Source organism: Antedon mediterranea, chromosome 8, assembly GCF_964355755.1.
Source record: "Antedon mediterranea chromosome 8, ecAntMedi1.1, whole genome shotgun sequence".
NCBI classification, from domain to species: Eukaryota; Metazoa; Echinodermata; class Crinoidea; order Comatulida; family Antedonidae; genus Antedon; species Antedon mediterranea.
The window spans coordinates 27,126,893-27,150,536 of NC_092677.1; the positions used below are offsets into that span (position 1 = coordinate 27,126,893).

A 23,644-nucleotide genomic window follows, 5' to 3' on the forward strand; every position below is an offset into this window, starting at 1 on the left:
ATATATGGACACGATGACGACATATCACTACCAAATTTGGGCATATCACACTTTTTTTTGGTAAAACTTAAGTTTGATAGTGTAGACGGAGCTTTTAAACTACAAACGCAATAGTACATAGGCCTACAGTGTGTAAAAATTGACGGACATTTCAACATAAACTATTGAAAACGTGTATTTTTTAAAAGGAAGGAAGAGAGGGAGCCAGAAGGCAAATCAACTGGATAATTAATTGTTCCCATCATAACATCCAGCAAATTAATACAAAACAAAAAACAAACCAATAAAAAGTGCGTCAGTTGTGGTTTCATCAAGTTTTTCAAATAAACTTCTGTAGCATATTATGTGACTTGTTAATTCGGGGAAATCGAAATGGAACATGGAAATGATCATTGTAATTTGTAGGCTTGTAATAAATGGTACAAGTGTAGCCATTTTATTTGCAAAACACCAATTAATTAATTATTAACATTACTGTATATACAGTACTGTATGTTGATAATAAAGTTGTACTGTACAATTCACTTCACCGATGTTTAGCAAATTACATGGATCTTTCCAATACTTTACACACAAAGATAAATGAATAATCAATTTGGGTTAAGATCTCATTTTTTCACTTCATAAAATCAGCCCACGGTTCGTGCTTATTTCCTTATGGTTAATTAAAGTTAATTCCTTTTAGAAGTAAAAACAAAACACGTCTTTGATGGACAGATAAATTTAAATTTTAATTTATTTGAATACAAATAACCTAAAAATTAAAGTGTTACACATTAGTAAATTAAATTGACTTTTTACAAAATTGTTTACGTATATACAATAGATGTTGAATTACTCCAAATTGTCCACACCTAAAATATGAAAAAGAGCAAAGTGGTGTATGTGTTGTGAACACAGGACGTGTTGACGGTACAGTACATACAGGTACTGTTCAGACAAACCTAAGTTAAGATGATAAACAAAGATTTAAAGTTACCAAAAACAAAACATGTTGCTGTAAAATAAGAAATAATAATATTAATGCTGTAATCACATTAAAACATTAATGTTATCCATATCAAACCAAATGCTATACACAGAAAATAAAATTGACACACTACAAACAGAAAATATCTAAGCATGATTTTTGTTAATGAAATTGTAAATACGATTATGTTGGGTATCACTTTGGTCTTGGCCAACATGTCCATTAAAAAACCTTAAAATATTTAATCACATTATAAGGATAGGTATTTGTTATTGCTATCAACATTAAAAAATTACAAATTATTGTGGTTAAATCGGTGTACAAGAATAAAAATCGAAACATCTTTATTTACATGTATAGCAGATATTTACAACACCGTTCTATTTTTAAACCTATCGCTAAAGTTTGGCGTTTTCGGTTTTGTTAATTTCTTGTCGCTGTGTTCAACTTCAACAGCTTTGTAATGGCGAATAGGATTTGATTTGTGTACCATAGCGGCTCGCATCTGCTCAATCTCCTTTTGTTCTTTTATTGCGTCTTGCCGTTCGATCTCAGCCTTGTGGAGGTTCAGTTCGTGTTCTCGCATTCTCTTCTGATCTTCGTATTGCTGTCGTTGTTCAGCTCGTTTGTCGGAGTTTAATGCAAAATCGTTTATCTCTGTTGATTTAAATAATTTATTGAAATTATGTAATGAACAATTTTGAATATAAAGCTCTGTCTACACTATCAAATTAGTTTGAAAAAAAAAAAGGGTGATGTGCCTAAATATGGTAGTGATATGACATCATCATGTCCATATATGGGTACATCACATTTTTGTTGTCACATAAAGTTTGATAGTGTAGACAGAGCTTAAGTGTTTTTCTTTTCATCCTTGGTCCATTTAGGACGTTTGTAGTTTTGCCATTGGTACATACCTGTCAATGGCTTGTCTGATTTCTGAGGTACAAATGGCTTTTTGTAAAGAACGTTTGCTTCTCTGGCGTGGAAAGTCTGGTGTCTTTCTGCTTCCAACTCTTCTGCCATCTGTCAATTATAAACAAAGTATAATAAATATATGAAGTTGTTGTCAATGACTTTTAAAATGACAGGTTACACATATTTGAGTCCCTGAGTGTTTAAAGCTCTGTACTACCAACCTTTTTGCTCCATTCTTCAGCCCTCTTTGCGCCAACGTCTTCGTGTGAAAGACCAAACGGTTTTAGAGTTGTTGTCTTCTTGGCTTTCTTCTCGGGCAAACCAGAAACATTGTCAAATATTGGCATTAACTGTGCTTTGAACTCCCGCAACTAAATTGAGAAAAAAAAAAAAACATGTATTGCATTGTGTACTGCAGTAGAATAATTTTGGCATGATCCCTGACTTGTTGATACCATACTGTAATAACCCAATTGTAACAAAAACATGTCATAACATACCTTTTGTTCCTCTTTAAACAATTGTTGTTTCTTCTCTTCTTTTTTTAGAGCAATGGCTTCATCTCTCTCAGCAAATGAGAATGGTGCGATCTCAGTTGTTTTGTGTGCCAAGTTTGGTATAAAAGGAACGCCAGAATGTGGAACTGGACGTGCCTTTATTGGTTGCGGTATCTCTTCTTCCTCCTGATTTAAACAAAAGATACTTACAAAATAATATAATAATTTTACCCGATTTACTTGAGCATGGAAAAGGTAATTAAACACACTATATGTTCACTGAACTTGAATTCAGTTGGTGGATAAAAAATAATGAAAAATTGGTATAGATCTGTTACTACTCATTCTGAATTTCGTACAAAACTTTCATGCGTGATCGACAAGAAATGAACAAACTTAGGGCTGAGTGTGAAACGTTTAACTTGAAAAGTACATACTGGTTTGATGTCAAAGTCAAACGTTCTTTTCCTGTTCTTGAGTGCAAATGCCGGTGACTTAGCACACGTTAATGGTAACTTCTTAGCATCAGGTAATCCCTATAAACAAAATTAAAATAATTTAGAATAAATGTATAACAATTTATTTATTATATGGACATGATAATGTCATATCACTACCATATTTGGGCACATCACATTTTTTTTGTCACATAACGTTTGATAGTGTAGACAGAGCTTAAGAGTATCCAACAAAATTAAGTAATCAATAAAATGACATATTTTTACCGTTACACCCTGCAGTATTTTGGCAGGAACCGGTTTGGCGTGGAACTCAACCCTTTCTTCTTCCTCTTCCTTTGTATGGTCAACTTCCCGTTCTCGTCTAGTTGAGTGAAATGCAAAACCGATAGCCTTGGTTGGTTCCTTATGAACGGGCACTTTGATGCCGATGTTGAAGTTGCTCATTACTCGTGGATTCACAGGATTTGCTTTGAACTTGTAACTGGTAAAGACAAAGTGAATTTATATAATTTTTTTTTTCTATATTCATAAATATTTATTAAAAAATGAAAGTCATCAAAACAGAAAATGTTAAATAAATTGTACATTTAAACGATAAATAAGGTAAATAATACAGACTTTTTTAAAAACTTTTTAAGATCCCTCAATAAACATAAAAATCATAAGCAAAAGCAACATCAAAATCATATTGTAAACCTACTTAACAATTTGAATTTCTTTTATACAGAAATATCTGTATACTTATTGAAAATATAATAATAATGGGCAAAATGTAAAAAACTTTGTTTCAAGGTCTTCTAATTTAAACAATTTTAATTCAATTTACCAGATAATAGTTTATAATTTAATCAGAATAAATGTATACATTTCTTATCATTAGATAGAGCACCTGTTGTGTGCTACAGGTCAAGGAATAGAAAAAAGTATAGTCAGGAAATTCAAGTTAGCAAAGGGTCATTTGATATATTATTTAGAATCAACGGTATGAGTTTTCTTAAGCTCTGTCTATACTATCAAACTTTATGTGACAAAAAATGTGATGTGCCCATATATGGACATGATGATGTCATATCACTACCATATTTAAGCATCACTACCATTTTTTGGTACATCACACTTTTTTGTCATATAAAGTTTGATAGTGCAGACAGAGCTAATTTTGGAAAACCTCCAACATTGCAAACAGCTGCAAGGTGGACATATTTATCAAATCATGTATAGTATTTGACTAATACGGCGTTATAACGCCCTATTACCTTTGTAATATATTATTCCTGCTATTTGAATTGACATAGTATTACCTTTTCATATCTTCAACTTCTTTATCTTCCTTATCCTTTGCACTAACTGCTGTGTTGGGTCGTTTTCGTTTTCTCGTCTCAAGAGCTGGTGTCTTAGGGCATGTTAACTTAGTTGGTAGAATAGACTGCATCACAGGTCCTGTAATTCAAACAGTTCATTAGTATCATGGTACTTGGTAAATTCAATTTTGTTTTAGAATAGATTAAACTTCAGCGGCTTGCTTACTTTCAAAATTTTCTTTCCACTGGTACAGTACAAAAGTATAGTACACGGCTTGCTTACTTTCACAATTTTCTTTCCACTGGTACAGTACAAAAGTATAGTACAAGTACAAAATCATAAATAAAAGTTAAAGTTTAATAGTGCAGACATAGCTTTATATACCTTTATTTTGCTGCGCACGTTTCCATGTCTGGAATCTCTCTGGTGTCTTGACTTGGAAGGCTATAACCTGCTCTGCCATTGATTTGTATGCTTGATGAGAACTCCCAGCATCCTCTGCATAACCTGGCTTGTGTTGGCTTGCAGAGAAGTTGAATGGTTGCGGTATAGTTGGTCCTTTTGCTTTTTTTTGCTATAAAATAAATGTTTGCAGGATAGATTGGAAGTCATTATTGTTGCTTAAAACAAAACAAAAAATAAACTGTATATATTTTTTAATAACTGCATTTTTTAAAATTTATCTTATGTTTTACTGAATGTAATTTTATTAAAGTTTTATACTATTCTAACTCCAATATACTATATCACTTGTAATCTTGTTCTTTTTCCTAATACTGTATACAGTTATTGAAAATGATTTTGACCAAATAAATGAAGGAAAAACAAAGAAACTTACAGGTTCTGCATGCTTTCGTAGCGAAGAGAAGAAATCCTTATCGTCACATTCAGAATTCGGTACAACCGATCTTGTGACTCTAGTATTGGTCTGAAATTCAAATTCCTTTGGTTGCGTTGCAGGTTTCTGAGATCTGACCGGCACATACTTGGTGGAACATTGCAATCTCTTGTACGACTCCTCCGCCATCTTTCTTGTATTTGCCGCTTGTTTCTGCAGCTCTTCTATCCTCTGCATCTCCAGTTCTTCCGTCTTCTTCTGTTTGTCTGTAAAGAAGTGCTTCTTGCGTCTAAGGAAAGTTGGTGTCTGCGGCATTGTTAGTTTTGGAATGGAAGTGTTTTTGTGGTTTGTTGTGATCGTCAAATCGGTACGTCGTCTTTTTGATGCTCGAAGATTTGAATCGGTTTGATTGGATTGCCGTGGTTTTACTCTGAGCGAGCGTCTTGGCCTCGTCATACTACGCGTGATTCGACTTTCTGCCTGGCTTTCACTACCTCTGTAAGAAACAAAAAAAACATAATTTGTATTAATGGAAAATAAAGTAGAGTAAAATAAAAAATATACCATATTTAAGCATACACTACCTTATTTGGGTACATCACACTTTTTTTGTCAAACTAGTTTGATAGTGTGGACAGAGCTTTAAAACCATGTCAAACAGTTAAAACTAGAGTCACTTGGATTAGTTTGTCTATAATTATACATAAAGTAACACTAGTACTATACCTTCTCTTATGTAATGGTTTTTTAATTTGATTAACAGGTTTGATTTTGGATGATTCAGCATCAGAAGAGCTTGAAGTCCAGCTTGTAACTAAGTTCACTGGTATGTATGGCTTAACAGCAACTGAAATGTAAGTAATTATTAATTTTCTTGTAAACTAAATGATAAGGCAATCATGTTAATTGAAATACTAAAGCTCTGTCTGCACTATCAAACTTTATGTGACAACAAATGTAATGTGCCCATATATTGACATAATGTCATACCTCCACCATATTTGGGCACATCACACTTTTTTTTGTCAAACTAGTTTGATAGTGCGGACAGAACTTTAGACTTACACTATGTGATACTTAAACAACTTGAAATGTTTATTCTTGAATTGTATGTGGGTTAGTATTTTAATGACTTTTATACTTATTGTACTGATTTGCCCTGTCAAAGAATTCATTCAATCCTTCGGACTCAAGATATATTGGGATGTTAGTTAGTTGCCTGAGGGTTAGCTGTGCTTAATGTATTTTACTAAGGAATTGGATACAAACCTGATGGAACAATTGTTGAAGGAGGACTATATTCCTTCATCTTCTTATCGTCGTCTTCCATCACAACTGTTTGGCTAAACACTGGCAATGAGATGACAGGGGCTTCGATCAGAGCAGTGGCATCCACATTTTTCTGTTCAGCCTCCTCGTGATACGAACCTTCCAGGCTGTCCTCTGATATACTTGAGGTGACTATTCGATCACGATTTTCTGTTGTCACCACTACGGTAACGGCATCATTTGATATTGGTCCATCATTCTTGTCTGATGAATCTGATGGTTGAAGTCCGTCTTCTGCAACTGCCTTCAAAGGTAAGGTATGTTCATCTCTGGTAACTGTCATCTTTGGTGAACCATTTTCTGGCTTTGCTTTCTCCGTTTGTTCATCAACTGCCATCATTGGTGAATCATTTTCTGGCATTGCATTCTCCGTTTCTTCATCTACGACTTCAGTTGTCTTTGGCGGTGGTGGTACATCATCTTCACTGAATACTGGTGGCGGAGGAGCTGCAGAGTGCTCTGGTACTGATGTCATGTCGTTGTCACTTAATACTGGTGACATAGGAGCTGTAGAGTGTACTGGTACTGACGGCAGGTCGTCTTCGGTCTCTGTTTCTCCTTTTGAATCTAAAAATAAACTTTAATTATTGAATCATCACACGGATTACTAGCTGTAGATTTGCATGGCGATATTTTAATGTACTGAAATTACTACAGTACTTGCAGTGTAGTTGACTTTAGACAAGGTCATTTTGATTGAGGTGACCCTACCCACTTCAAGAACAATGCCAGGCTGCATTCCAAGTACTGTACCTGCCCAGTAGGATAATGGTTGGCTTTATGAGCATGGCTTTTAAAACAATGATTCACTCACAGTGTGGTACAGTATCTTATTAGAAGAACAATGGTAATATTTTAAAGATGAGGGCTACACTTGCAACTTTATTTGGTTAATTACTGATTATTTATACAAACTGAAATAGTCGTATAGATCATATTTGTTCTGTAAGAAAAATACATAATATTAACACAACCTGAAGTAAAGTGAAATGTAGGTGCAGATATTTTCATCACTTCTAGGCCTATCCCAACTGATTCTTTCAGACATTCTTCTTGGTTACATGTGGTCTCCTCCTCAGAACTACTTGGTTTAGCCTCCTCTACCTCTGCTGCTGTATCCTGGGTCTCATTCACAGACAATGATGACTGTGTTTCAACAGTTGAGGATGGCGTTTCATCTAGGCCTATGTCTACTGGGATGTTATTTTCATGATCAAAATCTGAAATAAGTTAATGTTATGCTTACATTAAGACTGAACTGAGGCTTAATTGATATTGTTTATAGACCTAACTAGCTAGGTCTTATATGAATATTTAATTATTATTATTTATTAATAAATATAATAAATATTATTATTTAATACAATAATTTAATATTCATTATTGTTGGACATTATATAAATAAAATACCTGCCTTATAGGCCTAGGCTAAACCTTGCAGCAGAAATATGCTATAATAATAATGCATAAACAAAAATAACAACAGGCGCATAATGTATACAAGGCTAGGCCCTTTTGCCCTTGCTATCAAACGAATTTAACTCACTGAAATACTCTTCTGGGTTGTCACCATCTTCAAAACTATCATCGACTGGTTTAGAAAAATCGACGAATTGTGGGGCTAAAAAATCCCAATTTTGATTTAGACTGTCATCCATTTTCACAACAACTTGATGCACTAATCACTATTTTACACCCTACCTCTGTTTTTATTCAATTTTGAATTCTTTAAAATTACGAATTTTAAGGTAAAAAACAACCAAACTGTAACACTAGAACTGGAAGGACTTTATAATTCCCGGTGATGTTCGAATTGACCAATCACAGTCTTCAAATTCATTGAATCAATAGAGGGCGTTGTTTAAAAAAATGATTTCCAGACATATGAAGCGCCGAAGAAATGTTTTTCTCAGTGACGTATGGAAGTGGTATATTACATTGACAGTCGTTTGAAAATATTACTGCTAAAAAAATAAAAACTATGATTTTTTTACGTGAAGTAAAATTAATTTATTCGTTTACGTTCACGTACCTAATAATACATAAATGTACAAAAGGCGCTAAAGACATTCCATACTTAAAATAAAGATCGTTGTAACGTTACGTCATAACACAAGTTTTCGCGACGACGATCCGAGGAGAGAGAGAGGCGAGAAGGGAGACGTAGTTAAACTGGTAATTTTCTTTATTTAATATTCAACTATTTTATAAATAATATAAAGTGTATATTATTTCACTAGATAAAGTTTAAATTCGTGTATAAGTACTGTCATTATGAATCTGGTTAACAATTCTAGGCCTAGATTGTTTTTCTAGCTAGGCCCATCCATTTGTTGTAGAAGCAGAAAACTGCTATGTCATACGGTACATTTTGAAGATTTGACAATATGTTTTAATGTAAAGGAAGTGATCCCAGCCATTGTTTATACATAATATAAACATTACACAGTGTTTTTAAGGAGTCAGTAACTAATAGTAACATTTAAATTCTACATTTTAAACTAAACACTACATTGATTGTTTTACTTTTTTTAAAAATTAATTGTTTTTAAAATTTGAAATTAAACTAGGCCTATTAGTATTAGTATTTTACTATTAGTTTAGGCCTAAAACTAACTAGCTAGCTAGGCCCAATACTAGTTGAATTAAAATGGAAACAGCCTTATTTATAGTGTAACATTATATATATTAACTTTGTTGTAGACCTGTACAATTATCAGTAATTAATGGAGAAGATTGAATTAACTGGACAACATGTTCTTGTCCTCTGGGCTACAGGACAAAATCCAGAGGATGTAAAATCATTTGTTGATAAGTTGAATCTGTCAGTGAGTAAAGGTGGATCAGTAAAAGTGGAAAACATGCAACGCCTTCTGATATGTAAGTATTTTGATGCCAAAGCGTTGATTTGATTGGTGGACTAAAGCTCTGTCTACACTATCAAACTTTATATGAAAATGTGATTTGCCCATATATATGGACATGATGTCATAGAACTACCATATTTGGGCATATCACATTTTTTTTCAAACAAATTTGATAGTGTAGACAGAGCTTTACAGTTTACACCATTGCTTAGTTCACACTATTAAATTAAATTTAAGTTCACCAATTAATTATTTAATAACAAATTTCGGCTGGTTTGTTTTTGTTACAGCTGCATACCCAAGTTCAACGTTTGATGTGGCTCTCTTGGGCACGTCCGCTCCACATGTTACACATGGTCTTGATGTTCTTGGAGAGGTTATGAGAATTTTAAAACCAAATGGTACAATATTAATAAGAGAACCAACACAATCATCAGGTAAAGATTTTTTAGATTTTTCCATAAATTTGAAGAATAAATGATTTTTTAAAGTCTATGATGAAAAAAATCATGGCAATAAAAATAAATGTCTTCATCATTATTTTGTTATCTTTTTATATAGATGATGCTACACAAATAGGAAGTACCTTGATTGGTACTCTTAAATTATCTGGATTTGTCGGTCTCTCTGAGGTTAGTGTTTTCAAAAAGGCATATTACTTTAAAATCATTTTTACACAAATCTAGCTATATAGTTATATAAACAAACTGCTATACTTTCAGTCGAAATAGATGTTTATTGATGTTAAAGAACATTAATGGTGCTATTTTTTTATTTCAGGCTTCAATGTTTGAAAATGGTTCAAAGAATGTTGTTGAAATTATATGTAAAAAACCTTCCTTTGAAATGGGATCATCTGTAAGCTTACCATTATCTTTTGCAAAAAAATCACAAGGTTAGTTTGTCACTATTTAAATTCTCTTATAATAGTTGTGTTTGCTCTTTAATTTGCATTTGACAAATATACAATCGCCTGAATATGACCAGAAGTGATTTAAATTTAAAATGAAGACTCCTCCACTGTACTTTATTTTCTATGTTAATTGTAGGTGTCAAGAAGGTAGATTCAAATGTAGCTAAGGTGTGGTCTTTTTCGTCTAATGATATGATGGATGACGACTTGGTAAGTCCGTACTAATCACTTTTATATCTAAAATATACTTTTTTATTTGTAATTAAAAATTAGTCTGTATTACTAATATAAACAAATTTATAATATATTATGTGTGATTTTGAGACAAATTGCATGAATTTTAATTATGTACAGAGAAAAAAAATATTTAAAAAATAATTAAAAACTGGAAGATAATCATGTGAAAAGATGCATTATAATTGTAAATTGTATAAAGCTCTGTCCACACTATCGAACTTTATGTGACAAAAAATGGGATGTGCCCATATATGGACATGATGTCATATCACTACCATATTTGGGCACATCACACTTTTTTTTATAATTCTGTCAAACTAGTTGGTAGTGTATTTCTAAATTGTTATTTACAATACAGGACTTGATAGACTCTGATGACCTATTACAAAAAGATGACCTTATAAGACCTACTGCTGAATCACTCAAAGGTCAGTGAACTTTTCATAAGCTAGAATAAGTAAGAATTTTAAAATAAGTGTAATGAAATACATACTAAATCTTTGATTCTAGCTAAAAAAATTATAATTTCATAATTTAAAATTGGATTATTGTTCTTACTACAGCACCAGAATGCGGACCTTCATCAGGAAGAAAAAAAGCCTGTAAAAACTGGTGAGTACAATAAAAAAAATATAATTGATTATTGTGAAACAGCAAAGATGGAAAATCTATGACTTATTCATCAGCAATTTCTGCGGAAAATGTTTTGGTGACAAAACAGTTTTTTTCAATGACGGTATTCTATGTTCCTATATTCTTTCAGTTCATGTGGTTTAGCAGAAGAACTCGATGGAAATAGTGATGGTAATTCTAAACCCAGAGCTGCAACATCTGCATGTGGTAGTGTAAGTAGCATTTATTTCCTATTAAAGCCTACTTAGCAAATTTGTCACAAAAAGTGACATTTGATAGCCAATCATACATACAAGAGTTTCTACATGGACTTAATAATAAATTCACGTTATTTATATTAAATGTTTGTTTTTACAGTGTTACCTTGGAGATGCCTTTAGATGTGCAAGCTGCCCATATTTGGGAATGCCAGCATTTAAACCTGGAGAAAAAGTCAGTTTAAGTTCAAGACAGTTGAATGCTGATGCATAAAGACTATAATCAATAGAAATCATTATAAAAATAACACACATACATGTCGCTGCACAAAGAATTGTAAAGCCATTACTCAAAGTAAATTTAATATCATAAAAATATTTTTTAACATGAAATATCTGATACACTTCTGTATATTGCTGTGGTAGGATTCAGGGCTGTAGCCAGCATGAGGCAGATGTCTCGTCTGAAATGTTCAATGTTCACCACCCACCCCAATTCCCCAGCACAGATCGTCATATTTTATATTAATAATTATATTATTTAAACCATCTTTGCCTCATCTGTTTTTAGCCTCTCGCTACGGCCTTGGGATTAATCGTAATATTTGCTGTATCAATATTAATATTAAAGGATTAACCTCTGTCAACCTTTTAAAACAATTTTTAATATTCAATATGAACGTAATAAATATATTTTGAGAGTCTGTAGTAAAGTTGTTTGTTTTGACATCGTGAGAAAACTCTCACATCAACAGTTTTATTTTGGATTCCATTTTATCCAATCATCGTACATAAATGTTGTAGAGTCCATGTGGTCAATAAATAAATGACCATTGACGTGGTCAGCCTCGTGCTCTCATACCCCAGTTTTATTTTAGATTCCATTTTATCCAATCATCATCCATAAATGTTGTTGAGTCCATGTGGTCAATAAATAAATGACCATTGACGTGGTCAATCTCATGCTGAAGAATCCTTGCTGGGTATCCAGATACCTGCCATTCAAAATCATTACCCTCTTGGTCTAAACCTAAAAAAAAGATTTAAAGAAAACTGCTGTTAACATTGTATTTTTGGATACCTTTTCCATTTTCAAACAAAATTACACTAACTATTATAACCACTCCATTCCAAACTTGGCTTAACCATACTTGGCTCTATCTACACTATCAAACTTTATGTGGTGACAAACAGTGCACTCATATGGACATGATGACATCGTATGACTACCATATTTGGGTACATCACTACCAAATCTGGACACATTACACTTTTTTTTATCAAACTAGTTTGATAGTATAGACAGAGCTAAAAAGTGGTTGTTGACAAATATTAAATCTTTTCAATCTCACCTTTTACTTTAACCTCGTAGAACCGTGGTACATTAGCACGAAAGCCCTTTAGACTTAAACATCCCTCTGGCCACTCTATTTTGCGTTGGTCAACAAATCTCAATTTTGGGTTGATAATCACAGTTAATGGGAATTCTTTAACCTCCCTCATCTTGCAAACCTCCGGTGGCCATTTTGCCGTGTGCTTAGACGTAAACTCCATTGCTACAATCTGCAATGCCGACCCAACCTGCGGAGCGGCAATTCCGACTGCTTTTTCTTTTCGCATAACATAAATCATATTTTTGATAACTTTCTTAACTTCATTTGATTTTATACTGCTTTTGGGCACAGGGTTGCTTTGCATTCGAAGCACTGGGTCCCCCACTTGGCATGCATGGTCGTATGGTGGGTTTTTGGAGATAGGAGCTTTATAAATGTTTCTTGCAGCTCGCCACAGTCTTGTGGTTAATGCTTCATTTGTAATTATTCTGCTTGCATAGCACCTTGAACAAGCCGGTTGAAGAGTTTTTATTACAGATTTCACAGTAAAAAACATCTGAAGTGAAAAAAGAACAAAATTAATTTGCTCAACCATACATCCATATGTTTATTATTTAAAGTTTTCTAGGTCGTAGGGGCGGGCCTATAATATAATTATATAGGAACAGTGCGTGTAAATCATTGGGTATCTTTATCGGTATACCGATAGTAAATATTTGGTGCAGAGACCATCAACAACAACAAATATTCATAGAAAATGAGCAGGCTGCATACAGTAGACTTCTTGTGCACATTCCGACCGTGTGTATAGAAAGTTACACCCACACACGGTTAACCGTGTAGATAGTCTTTTATTGTGATATAGAAACGTACGTACATGAAGCATGCAATTGTATATAAATAGTTTACTGTACCTTCTAACTAATAAAAACACTATCTAAAAATAGGACTAGGTAAAAGTGCGATTTATTAAGGTTAGGTTTATTTTAAGAACATAATGTAGGTCTAATTAGTAATTATTTCTCACTTTGATTCGAATGCTGTAGACTTCCGACGTGTATATAAATAATAGGCCTAGCTAAACCATGCCTTTTCCTAGAGCTAATTTTGTGCGGTGGCGCTATTTATTAATCTATAATTGAATGTTTCAAAGCTATCTTGTTTCAAAACATTGGCCGAAAGTTCGATAGCAACAAAAAAACAATATGGCGGAATGCATCGGAAAAGTTATTTTACGGAGGTAGGCTAAACATTGACGGAATTTGGATGATTTAAAGCTATATATAATTATATAGATGTGGTTTATAGTTCCTCATTATCATTAGAACGTTATGCAATTATCAACTAATAAATTAGTATTTTACTTGCTGGGTTTAGGCTAGGCCTAGGGCCTAGGCATAGCCTAGATAATAATTGCTTTGAACTTTTTAAAGTTCTACATAAGACTTAGCCTAATAATAGCCTAGGTAGTAGGCTTGGGGGACGGTTATGTGTAGTGGGAGTAGGTTGTTTTGGTTTGGGTGTTAAACTTACTGTTGTGTTAACTATAAAAAAAAACTCAAATAAAAAATGCTTCATATTGATATGATTTATGATGAACATCTACAAAATTAGAAAAAGTTATTATCTTGCATGTTATTAATTATTGTATAATTATGAATGGGCTGTCTGCTGGGGGTGCCATGGGCTGTCTGCTGGGGGTGCCATGGGCTGTCTGCTGGGGGTGCCATGGGCTGTCTGCTGGGGGTGCCATGGGCTGTCTGCTGGGGGGTGCCATGGGCTGTCTGCTGGGGGTGCCATGGGCTGTCTGCTGGGGGTGCCATGGGCTGTCTGCTGGGGGGTGCCATGGGCTGTCTGCTGGGGGTGCCATGGGCTGTCTGCTGGGGGTGCCATGGGCTGTCTGCTGGGGGTGCCATGGGCTGTCTGCTGGGGGTGCCATGGGCTGTCTGCTGGGGGTGCCATGGGCTGTCTGCTGGGGGTGCTATGGGCTGTCTGCTGGGGGTGCCATGGGCTGTCTGCTGGGGGTGCCATGGGCTGTCTGCTGGGGGTGCCATGGGCTGTCTGCTGGGGGTGCCATGGGCTGTCTGCTGGGGTGCCATGGGCTGTCTGCTGGGGGTGCCATGGGCTGTCTGCTGGGGGCGCCATGGGGGCTGTCTGCTGGGGGTGCCATGGGGGGCTGTCTGCTGGGGGTGCCATGGGGGGCTGTCTGCTGGGGGTGCCATGGGCTGTCTGCTGGGGGTGCTATGGGCTGTCTGCTGGGGGTGCCATGGGCTGTCTGCTGGGGTGCCATGGGCTGTCTGCTGGGGGTGCCATGGGCTGTCTGCTGGGGGTGCCATGGGCTGTCTGCTGGGGGTGCCATGGGCTGTCTGCTGGGGGGTGCCATGGGATGGGCTGTCTGCTGGGGTGCCATGGGCTGTCTGCTGGGGTGCCATGGGCTGTCTGCTGGGGTGCCATGGGCTGTCTGCTGGGGGTGCCATGGGCTGTCTGCTGGGGGTGCCATGGGCTGTCTGCTGGGGGGTGCCATGGGCTGTCTGCTGGGGGTGCCATGGGCTGTCTGCTGGGGGTGCCATGGGCTGTCTGCTGGGGGTGCCATGGGCTGTCTGCTGGGGGTGCCATGGGCTGTCTGCTGGGGGTGCCATGGGCTGTCTGCTGGGGGTGCCATGGGCTGTCTGCTGGGGGTGCCATGGGCTGTCTGCTGGGGGTGCCATGGGCTGTCTGCTGGGGTGCCATGGGCTGTCTGCTGGGGGTGCCATGGGCTGTCTGCTGGGGGTGCCATGGGGGCTGTCTGCTGGGGGTGCCATGGGCTGTCTGCTGGGGGTGCCATGGGCTGTCTGCTGGGGGTAATAATAATAATAATAATAAGCTTTATTTAATCACGGATACTTAACTCAACTAAAAGTTGTTTTTCAGTAAGACCGTGCTCAAAGGAAAACACCAACAAAAATAAATGTAAAAAGCAAAAATCAAATCAAGTAATAAAACAATTACAGAAGCAAAAAAAAACAAAAGCAGATGGTGCTATGCTGTCTGCTGGGGGTGCCATGGGCTGTCTGCTGGGGGTGCCATGGGCTGTCTGCTGGGGGGTGCCATGGGATGGGCTGTCTGCTGGGGTGCCATGGGCTGTCTGCTGGGGTGCCATGGGCTGTCTGCTGGGGTGCCATGGGCTGTCTGCTGGGGTGCCATGGGCTGTCTGCTGGGGTGCCATGGGCTGTCTGCTGGGGTGCCATGGGGGCCTAGTATTCATGTGGTTTCATTCTGATGTTCCATGACAGCGCTAATTATTATAAGAATAATTTTTTGGTATACTGTATAATTTTGAAAAGCATAACTTTGTCATTTTTAAATATTTAAAGAATCTTATTTTTTAGATCAAAACATTTCTATAATTGTGGAAGCCAGTAAACAAAACTGAAGATGGAAATAGATGAAAGACTTCGCTGGTTTGAAGTCCATATAACATCAAGTTTACGGCCAAGGAACGATGACCTAAAAACATTATTTAATAGTGATGAATATAGGTATAAATGCTAATTATTATTATATTATTTTTAATATTATAATTATTTACTTTTTTACAAAAACAAAATGAAAAACAAAATAACAAAAAAGAAATCAGTTGAGTTTCTAATATAATAATAATAATAAAGAACATTTATGATTTTCCTTAAAAAATGATCACTAACAACATAAATAAAACCATCATAGGTGTCTTAATGTGATTTTTGAATGACATGATCTATTTCCTTTTAGGTTATGTATAAATATAAACACTACAAAAATAATGAATATTTTAAGATTTCTTTTTACTGGTATTTGTTTATATGTAAAAAAATCTTTATTTAATTTCAGACAAGTTTTTATGGAATTTTGCAATAATGAGGACATACGACGTCTGTTTGTGTACTGCAAAGAGCCAAAGTCCACACTTGTCGTTTCACTTCACCCACCTATTAAATTGCTTGGCAAGGCCATGTTCTTCCTCAAAACAAACCAGGCTTCCAAGTTAACAAAGGACAATATCAGAGAGGATGTGGTGTATACAGACTGTAATGCTGTAGCCCTTAACCAGATTGATCTTCTTGCTAGAGAGGTAATTTAACCGTGGATCAGTAGCGTAACGCAGAGGCCTGAGGCCACGTGTTTAGAAACCCTAAGTGGCGATGGAGGCCTCGGGCGTTTTTAGCCCTTTTTAACATATTTTTATGTTGTAATTTTGTACATTGACATTATTATAAATGTGTAGTTTTGTAATGAAACTCAAAACGAAATGTGTTGGCTATAGAGTATCACGGTGCTGACGTCACGACAGTGGGTGGTGCTGCGTGGTTGAGCGCAACCAAAAATGCGTTCAACCTGCCTGAGTGACTCCAAAGCATCGAGATATCGCATATCACTGCTCCAAGGTCACCAATGGTTTGGAATAGGCTTATTGAAGTAGTCATTTTAAAACATAATAATTTTCAATAAAAACAAACTAAAATTTCAAAAGATCACTAAATATTTGTTTTTAATAATCTATTTACTCTTCAACTACAGTTTAAGTTAAAAAAAAAATCAAGCTAAGATACATAATTTGATAGAAATACAGATCTTTACAGTTTATCAACATAGTAGCGTTGAACGCATTTTTGGGTTGGCTAGCAACCATGCAGTGCTCTCTATCGTTGTGACGTCACAGCGTGATACTCTATAGTGAGAAAAGAACAAAAATAAAAATCAAGCTCTGATGATAATGATATTTCTTGATTCTCTATTCATAGGTTTACCTTCCATTACTTTGTACTGATGGGGTTCAGACCTATGGTAGTGTCAGTGCAGATAAGTTGCTTGATATTTTGCATAGGATGATGGGTATGGCTGAGGTCACTGAAGGTCATCTAGAGGTAATTGCAATATTATATCAAAATTGTTAGTCTTTAAATTTATCATAAAGTTTGATGACATGATGATATTTCAAATACAGAATTCAATATAACTTTTTGTATATAATAATAATATCATGGATTTTTAAAATGTTTTTAAATTTTGTGAAACCACTAAGTGCTGTAAATATTATTACTCCCATAATGCAGCTAGTAATCAGCGCAAAGTTATGTCTTGACTTTACGGGTATGTCTTTGTTATTTTTAGGGCACAATAACTCTTCCTTTACCATCCATTGAGGTGCTAGCTGAGGCTGCGAATCTTCCAACCAGACGTGCAGCAGTAATCCATGTCTTGGAGTCTTCCGTTATTGGATGGATTAAACAAATACGAGTAAGAGATGGAAGATTAATTATTGTGTTTTATTTTATAGCTTTAGGTTGCGTCTACCCCTGCCTTGCCCAAACAGACTTGTATCCCTTATATCCATTATATCCCTTATATCCCTTATATCCCTTATATCCCTTATATACATTATATCCCTTGTATCCCTTGTATCCCTTGTATCCCTTGTATCCATTATATCCCTTATATCCCTTGTATCCCTTGTATCCCTTGTATCCATTATATCCCTTGTATCCCTTATATCCCTTGTATCCCTTTTATCCATTATATCCCTTATATCCCTTATATCCCTTGTATCCCTTATATCCCTTATATCCCTTATATCCCTTGTATCCCTTGTATCCCTTGTATCCCTTGTATCCCTTATATCCATTATATCCCTTGTATCCCTTATATCCATTATATCCCTTATATCCCTTATATCCCTTATATCCCTTATATCCCTTATATCCCTTATATCCCTTATATCCCTTATATCCATTATATCCATTATATCCATTATATCCCTTATATCCCTTATATCCCTTATATCCATTATATCCATTATATCCCTTATATCCCTTATATCCATTATATCCCTTATATCCATTATATCCCTTATATCCCTTCCTTGTTCAACCTGCAAAATGAATGAATGTTACATTCTTATATTGTGGTTATCTACATCTGCATACCTACCATAAAGCTCTGTCCACACTATCAAACTTTATGTGAAAAATATGATGTGCCTGATACAATGATGTCATATTACTGTACTACCCTATTTTAGCACATCACACTTTTTTGACAAACTAGTTTGATAGTGTAGACAGAGTTTTATATTGTACATTGCATAACAATGATAACAATTTAATAAAATTTACATTTTCATCTATACACGACATAGTGCTTAACATGTTATGCATTTTCTTGCAGTTGGTGTTGAAACATGAGCCACTACAGGAGTTAGCAGATCAGTTTGGGACTCATCCAGGACCAATGGATGAGTTGGTGCTATGGAAACAACGTCAGGCTAAGCTGAGATCAATCGATGCTCAGCTAGACTCAGCTGTAGCCAGTGACATACTGCTTAACTTGCATGAAGCTAATAGCACTTATTCACACTCATTTCATAATGTGAGAAAAGAGATCTCACAGGTAAGATACACACTGTTATTAAGATATTGGTGGCTGGTTGATAATGTTGACCATTTATTCATCGTCTCCTTTCCATCCTCATTCCTGCCTCCAAACGATTTCTTTTTCTTTATTCTTCTCTTTTTCTTCTCCCTCCTAATTATTCTTGTTTAATTCTCTTACCTTTTTCCCTTCCATAATTTTACTATCACCTCACATTGTTCTTTTCTGGTCATCTCCTCATCCTTCCTCCTCCTTTCATCCTTTTGATTCTCTTCATTTACTTTATATTGCAGGCTATTAGTGAAACATCAGAAAACCTAAGATATCTGAAGACATTGCAACCATGGTTTGAACAGCTTCATATGGCTTACACCCCTGCAACGATGCTCAATATCTTCCCACCCCTGGTACACACGTTAATGCTAGTGTGGTCTCACTCAAGGTAAATCTAAGTGATGCTCAACATACTATTTTAATAAACTAAGATTACTACTTAATATGCTATGACAGCAAAGCTTCCACGTAAATGTATGAAGATACTTTAATATGCCGTTTTCACATCTTCTAGCAAAACGCCATAGTTAACACAGATTGGGATGTCAACTGTGGCATTTGTATGTTTTGAGTTCCTTTTCTTGCTCTTTTACTGGTATAAGGGCGTGTGGCGCAGTGTGTTGGACGTTGGACTACCGATCGTCAGACCTAGGTTTGAATCCAACTCTCGCCGCATTGCTTGTATCCGTAGGCAAGATACTTTACTTACGTTGCCTCTCTCCACCCAGGTGTATAAATGGGTACCCAGTTAGATCTAGACACAACTTTGCGCTGGTTACCGGCTGCATTATGGGAGTATGTTTCCATACGTGTTTGATCCCAAAAAATACTGGGGTAATAATGCTTGTAAAGCGCCTTTGAGCATGATTACTCATGAAAAGGGCGCTATATAAATGTGGTATTATTATATTATTATTATATTATTATATTATTATTATATTATTATATTATTATTATTATCTTTCAAAAACCAATTAATACTTTAATTGTAGTTAGGTACGTAACGTAAAGTACCCAAGGTTTTCTAATATTTAATACTACTTTTTTAGATATTATCATAATCCAAGCAACTTCCACAATTTACTAAGACTCGTCTCTAATGAGGTGGTTGCTAGAGCTGAGAACTTGGTTGGAGATCACATCTTAAAAAACACTCTTGAGGTATGTTCTATGGAATTGATATATTTTGATTTTCGTCAGTCACTAATATGCAAATTGGTTGAGGAACATGGTTAAAATAAATAAGTTCAACATAACATCGTAACATATTGATTGATTGATTGAAATATATATTTATACTGGGTAACCTCTTCAGTCAAAGACTGGTCTCCCAGAGGGCCCAGTTGGTGATTAGTGGCTATGATGTACTAATACACCGGGGTAACCCCCTACTCGTCTCGAAAGATGTACTATATTCTTTAAAGTGCACATGAGCTAGATGTGTACACTGGCCCTACGGTTTATAGTTGTTATCCGAGAAGACTCGTTCTACCACCAGAACCATGGAGTGAGTGAGCCTCGAACCCCTGCCGATGTTATGGCTACGTTATTACGGTTCCACTGTCTTACCGCTCGACCACTCACATAGACATATAATATAACAATGGTTTTAACTTGATGATAACAATGATAATAGCAATGGTGTTTGTTTTGTTGTATTTAGTCGTACGCTGGTTTGAAGGATGCTTTACGTGTGAGCGCAGCTTTCCGGGGCACCTACCTTGACATGAAAGACAGAGCAGATGAAGTCAACATGGAACGTGTATCTGAGTCTACAGAAGCAATGTAAGTAACACAAAAGTCATTATACTCTGATGTTTACTGGAATCGTGCTAATATTCAATGTTGTTTAAAGCTCTGTCTACACTATCAAACTAGTTGATGTGCCCAAATATGGTAGTGATGTGCCCAAATATGGTAGTGATTTGACATCATCATGTCCACATATGGGCACATCACATTTTTTTGTTTGTCACATAATGTTTGATAGTGAAGACAGAGCTTTACAAATGTTTATGGCTTATCTGCACCTCTAAATTGATTTAACAAATGTTTTAATTCATAGGACAATGAACCCACCAAAAGGTATGCTGTACAACACAAAGCTATATTCAACAGCAAGTCGCCGAAAGACACGCACACCGACAACGGATATGTTCCGGACTACCAGTGCGTTGAGTGTACTTGTGATACAGGAGGACGAGTGGATTGACTCACCTTGGCCACAGCGCAATGCGACCTGCTTCAATCTCATGAACAGCTTCATGGAAAGGTAAATTGCAAAGTTATTTTTATATTTATTATTTTAAATAGCATTTAAATTATTTATGCACCTAACAAATTAGTATAGATCAACTGGATTAAACATTGCTATTACCTTACTTAATGCAGTTTGTAAATTGTAATCTTTGTGTTTTCCTTAAATGTGGGAGTATAACATGTGTTTTTCAGCCTAACTAAGCTGAATTGCGCACAGGTTTGGATGACACATACAATACATTCTTGTCCCCTAAGGTCCATTCCCATCAAGTGCTGCCACCAAACATTCCCGTTTGTCTGTCAATAACATCTCTGGGCTTCATTTCATCATTGTTAATTGAAGGAACCAACCGATGCTAGTTGAAAATTAGAATGTTCTTTATTTGTATACTAATCTATAAACATCTGACCTCTACTAATCTTATTTCTATTTAGATGTAATGATCTTCTGGAATTGGTGCAGACCACAGGACATTTCAACCTATTGCAAAATGCAGCAGAAGTAGGAGGCGCTGGCACAAAAAGTCTTGATGCGTTAGTACGAGAGATCCATAAACAGTTCGCTGAAAGCATGGATTCTTTTAATAGTAACGTGGCAAACATCTTGGATTTGACAGCAACACAGGCATTTGAAAGAGCTTTCTTCCAGTTCAGAACTACAGTTAAGGTGAGTTTGAGTAAAGTAGTTTATAAATTAAGTACAGTAGTGGGTAAATTTAATTAAGCAGTCTTTAATTTAATCTTAAAAACTATATTTCACTTAAGCCTACAGTAGTCTACTGTAAACGTAACCAAAGTTTGCAAACAAAATGTTGGCAAAGTTTTCCAGTAGGTTTTAAATACAAACTGAAGTAAACAAAACGGATTAAACCATTAAAAAAATTCACAGGATCTTGAAAGGCAGTTGGCATTTGTCTTGCGACAAAGTTTTCAGCAGTGTCCAACAATTGGATCTCAGCTGCGTTTGCTGGAAGTTTTTGAAGGCATCAGTAGTCGTGAACTGGTGCAGAAGCACTTGAAAGACAAAGACAGTCAACTGGTGATGTCTTTTACCGCAGAATTGATCTCCGTAAGGAACATGTACTTCAGGTGGAGGAAGACGCCGCCTCAACATTCTAATTTCCCTCCAGTTGTCAGCAGACTTATATGGATCCGAGCACTGCGAAGAAGAATTCAGGTTAGTGGATTTTGGTTTTTATTTGATGCAGTTTGGTTACTATACATGTTAATTACAGTAAAAAATACAATCGAAGATAAGATTAAAAATTATCTTCTGTATACAGTACAGTAGGCCTCTTGGATCCAATGAAAACAATAATTTGACAAATTGCTTATTTATAGGAGCCAATGGAGAAGTTGAAACGGATAAGTCCGCATTCTCTAGAGGGCGACACAGGCTGGCATCTTAGAGATCAGTTTGCTGAAGCAATGAAAGAATTCACTGAATATGAGGAGAAAACAATTACTGATTGGCGAACAAACATACAATCTGAGCTGCATGATAGAGTCAAGCAGCCATTGCTGGTAAGTTTCAATCAATTATAATCTATTGTTTGTAATAGTTTTCTCTTTATTCTGTTGATCAAGTTGATCAATCAAAGATAAAAACACAGAAAAGTACAAAAAGCAACTTATTTTCACCTTAAATATTTTTTCTTCATTTTAATTTGGTGAAATATAATTAAAAACATGAATTTTTTTTCTCGTAAAGGTTGCTGATGAATTCAGCGATGATGTTGAAATGCGACCACAACTGGTTCATGTTAACTTAGACCCCGATCTTCTCCTACTCTTACGAGAAGTTCACTATTTATCGCAAGAACCATTCAACATAAAATTACCGGACAATGTTCGCACAGTGCTGCGGCATATCAATGGTAACCTGCTGAGAACGAAGGGTGCCAGACTTGAGACGATTGTCGCCAAGTATAATTCTGTTATGAAGTGCCTGGTAGACTTTGAGAGGCCTTTGTTTGAAAGAAAGTTGACAAAGATTGATCATGTAAGTACAACTCAGAAAAATGTTACGGTTCATGATATAAATTGGGATACACCTATTCAAAGGACACTCCTGAACTTTCCTGTGAACTGAATGAGGAGCAGTATGTTATATTCCATCGAACCACTATTCAGCGACATCCCAATGTACTGGTACTGGTTCAAGTGACCGTCTACATAGAGACATCTGGTAGCCATTGACATAAAGTTGGCATATAGATTAATACTACTTTGAAGTGTACACAATATTTTGTGTTTTCTGAGAGTGAAATGCTACAGATATTGCAATAAATTACATAAAGTGGATCTTAATAGTCTTTCTTTAGAGGAGTTCTATTTTGTTGAAAGGAATGGTAAAGGAATGGTCAAGCAATAATGTAAATGAGGTGATTTTTTTCTCTCACAGATTTACTTATTTGAATGTTTTACATGTTTCATTCTTTCACACTA

The 23,644-nt window shown here is 35.9% G+C and overlaps 4 protein-coding genes across 5 annotated transcripts in view; 2 read left to right on the top strand and 2 right to left on the bottom strand.

Annotated features, from left to right (window-relative positions):
• Positions 1 to 717: 717 nt before the first annotated feature.
• Positions 718 to 8,111, bottom strand: LOC140056413 (targeting protein for Xklp2-A-like). Its single transcript, XM_072101780.1, has 13 exons — positions 7,862 to 8,111; positions 7,290 to 7,535; positions 6,256 to 6,882; positions 5,713 to 5,833; positions 4,987 to 5,482; positions 4,533 to 4,722; positions 4,148 to 4,286; positions 3,111 to 3,327; positions 2,823 to 2,921; positions 2,389 to 2,571; positions 2,110 to 2,259; positions 1,888 to 1,996; positions 718 to 1,627 (listed from the first exon to the last, which is right to left on the bottom strand). The coding sequence occupies exons 1-13, from the start codon at positions 7,971 to 7,973 to the stop codon at positions 1,338 to 1,340; spliced, it is 2,979 nt and encodes a 992-aa protein (XP_071957881.1). The 5' UTR covers positions 7,974 to 8,111; the 3' UTR covers positions 718 to 1,337.
• A 295-nt stretch (positions 8,112 to 8,406) lies between these two features.
• LOC140056415 (anamorsin homolog) lies at positions 8,407 to 11,863 on the top strand. Its single transcript, XM_072101781.1, has 10 exons — positions 8,407 to 8,490; positions 9,019 to 9,195; positions 9,473 to 9,619; positions 9,744 to 9,814; positions 9,963 to 10,077; positions 10,232 to 10,305; positions 10,691 to 10,760; positions 10,896 to 10,944; positions 11,096 to 11,177; positions 11,323 to 11,863. The coding sequence occupies exons 2-10, from the start codon at positions 9,042 to 9,044 to the stop codon at positions 11,434 to 11,436; spliced, it is 876 nt and encodes a 291-aa protein (XP_071957882.1). The 5' UTR covers positions 8,407 to 8,490; positions 9,019 to 9,041; the 3' UTR covers positions 11,437 to 11,863.
• A 72-nt stretch (positions 11,864 to 11,935) lies between these two features.
• On the bottom strand, positions 11,936 to 13,600 carry LOC140056416 (peptide deformylase, mitochondrial-like). Of its 2 annotated transcripts, XM_072101783.1 has the most exons (3): positions 13,524 to 13,600; positions 12,515 to 13,052; positions 11,936 to 12,192 (listed from the first exon to the last, which is right to left on the bottom strand). In XM_072101783.1, the coding sequence occupies exons 2-3, from the start codon at positions 13,050 to 13,052 to the stop codon at positions 12,032 to 12,034; spliced, it is 699 nt and encodes a 232-aa protein (XP_071957884.1). In that variant the 5' UTR covers positions 13,524 to 13,600; the 3' UTR covers positions 11,936 to 12,031. The 2 variants fall into 2 exon arrangements, with proteins under 2 accessions (XP_071957884.1, XP_071957883.1); XM_072101782.1 differs by lacking the exon at positions 13,524 to 13,600 and having other exon boundaries at positions 12,515 to 13,282.
• A 2,305-nt stretch (positions 13,601 to 15,905) lies between these two features.
• Positions 15,906 to 23,644, top strand: part of LOC140057747 (uncharacterized) — a 50,548-nt gene continuing 42,809 nt past the window's right edge. Inside the window, exons 1-13 of the mRNA XM_072103469.1 lie at positions 15,906 to 16,014; positions 16,346 to 16,586; positions 17,257 to 17,379; positions 17,627 to 17,752; positions 18,680 to 18,901; positions 19,177 to 19,325; positions 19,987 to 20,098; positions 20,601 to 20,722; positions 21,003 to 21,209; positions 21,632 to 21,863; positions 22,086 to 22,373; positions 22,538 to 22,720; positions 22,908 to 23,198. Coding sequence (XP_071959570.1) covers positions 15,911 to 16,014; positions 16,346 to 16,586; positions 17,257 to 17,379; positions 17,627 to 17,752; positions 18,680 to 18,901; positions 19,177 to 19,325; positions 19,987 to 20,098; positions 20,601 to 20,722; positions 21,003 to 21,209; positions 21,632 to 21,863; positions 22,086 to 22,373; positions 22,538 to 22,720; positions 22,908 to 23,198 — 2,400 coding nt within the window. The 5' untranslated portion in view covers positions 15,906 to 15,910. The remainder of the gene's footprint in view (positions 16,015 to 16,345; positions 16,587 to 17,256; positions 17,380 to 17,626; positions 17,753 to 18,679; positions 18,902 to 19,176; positions 19,326 to 19,986; positions 20,099 to 20,600; positions 20,723 to 21,002; positions 21,210 to 21,631; positions 21,864 to 22,085; positions 22,374 to 22,537; positions 22,721 to 22,907; positions 23,199 to 23,644) is intronic.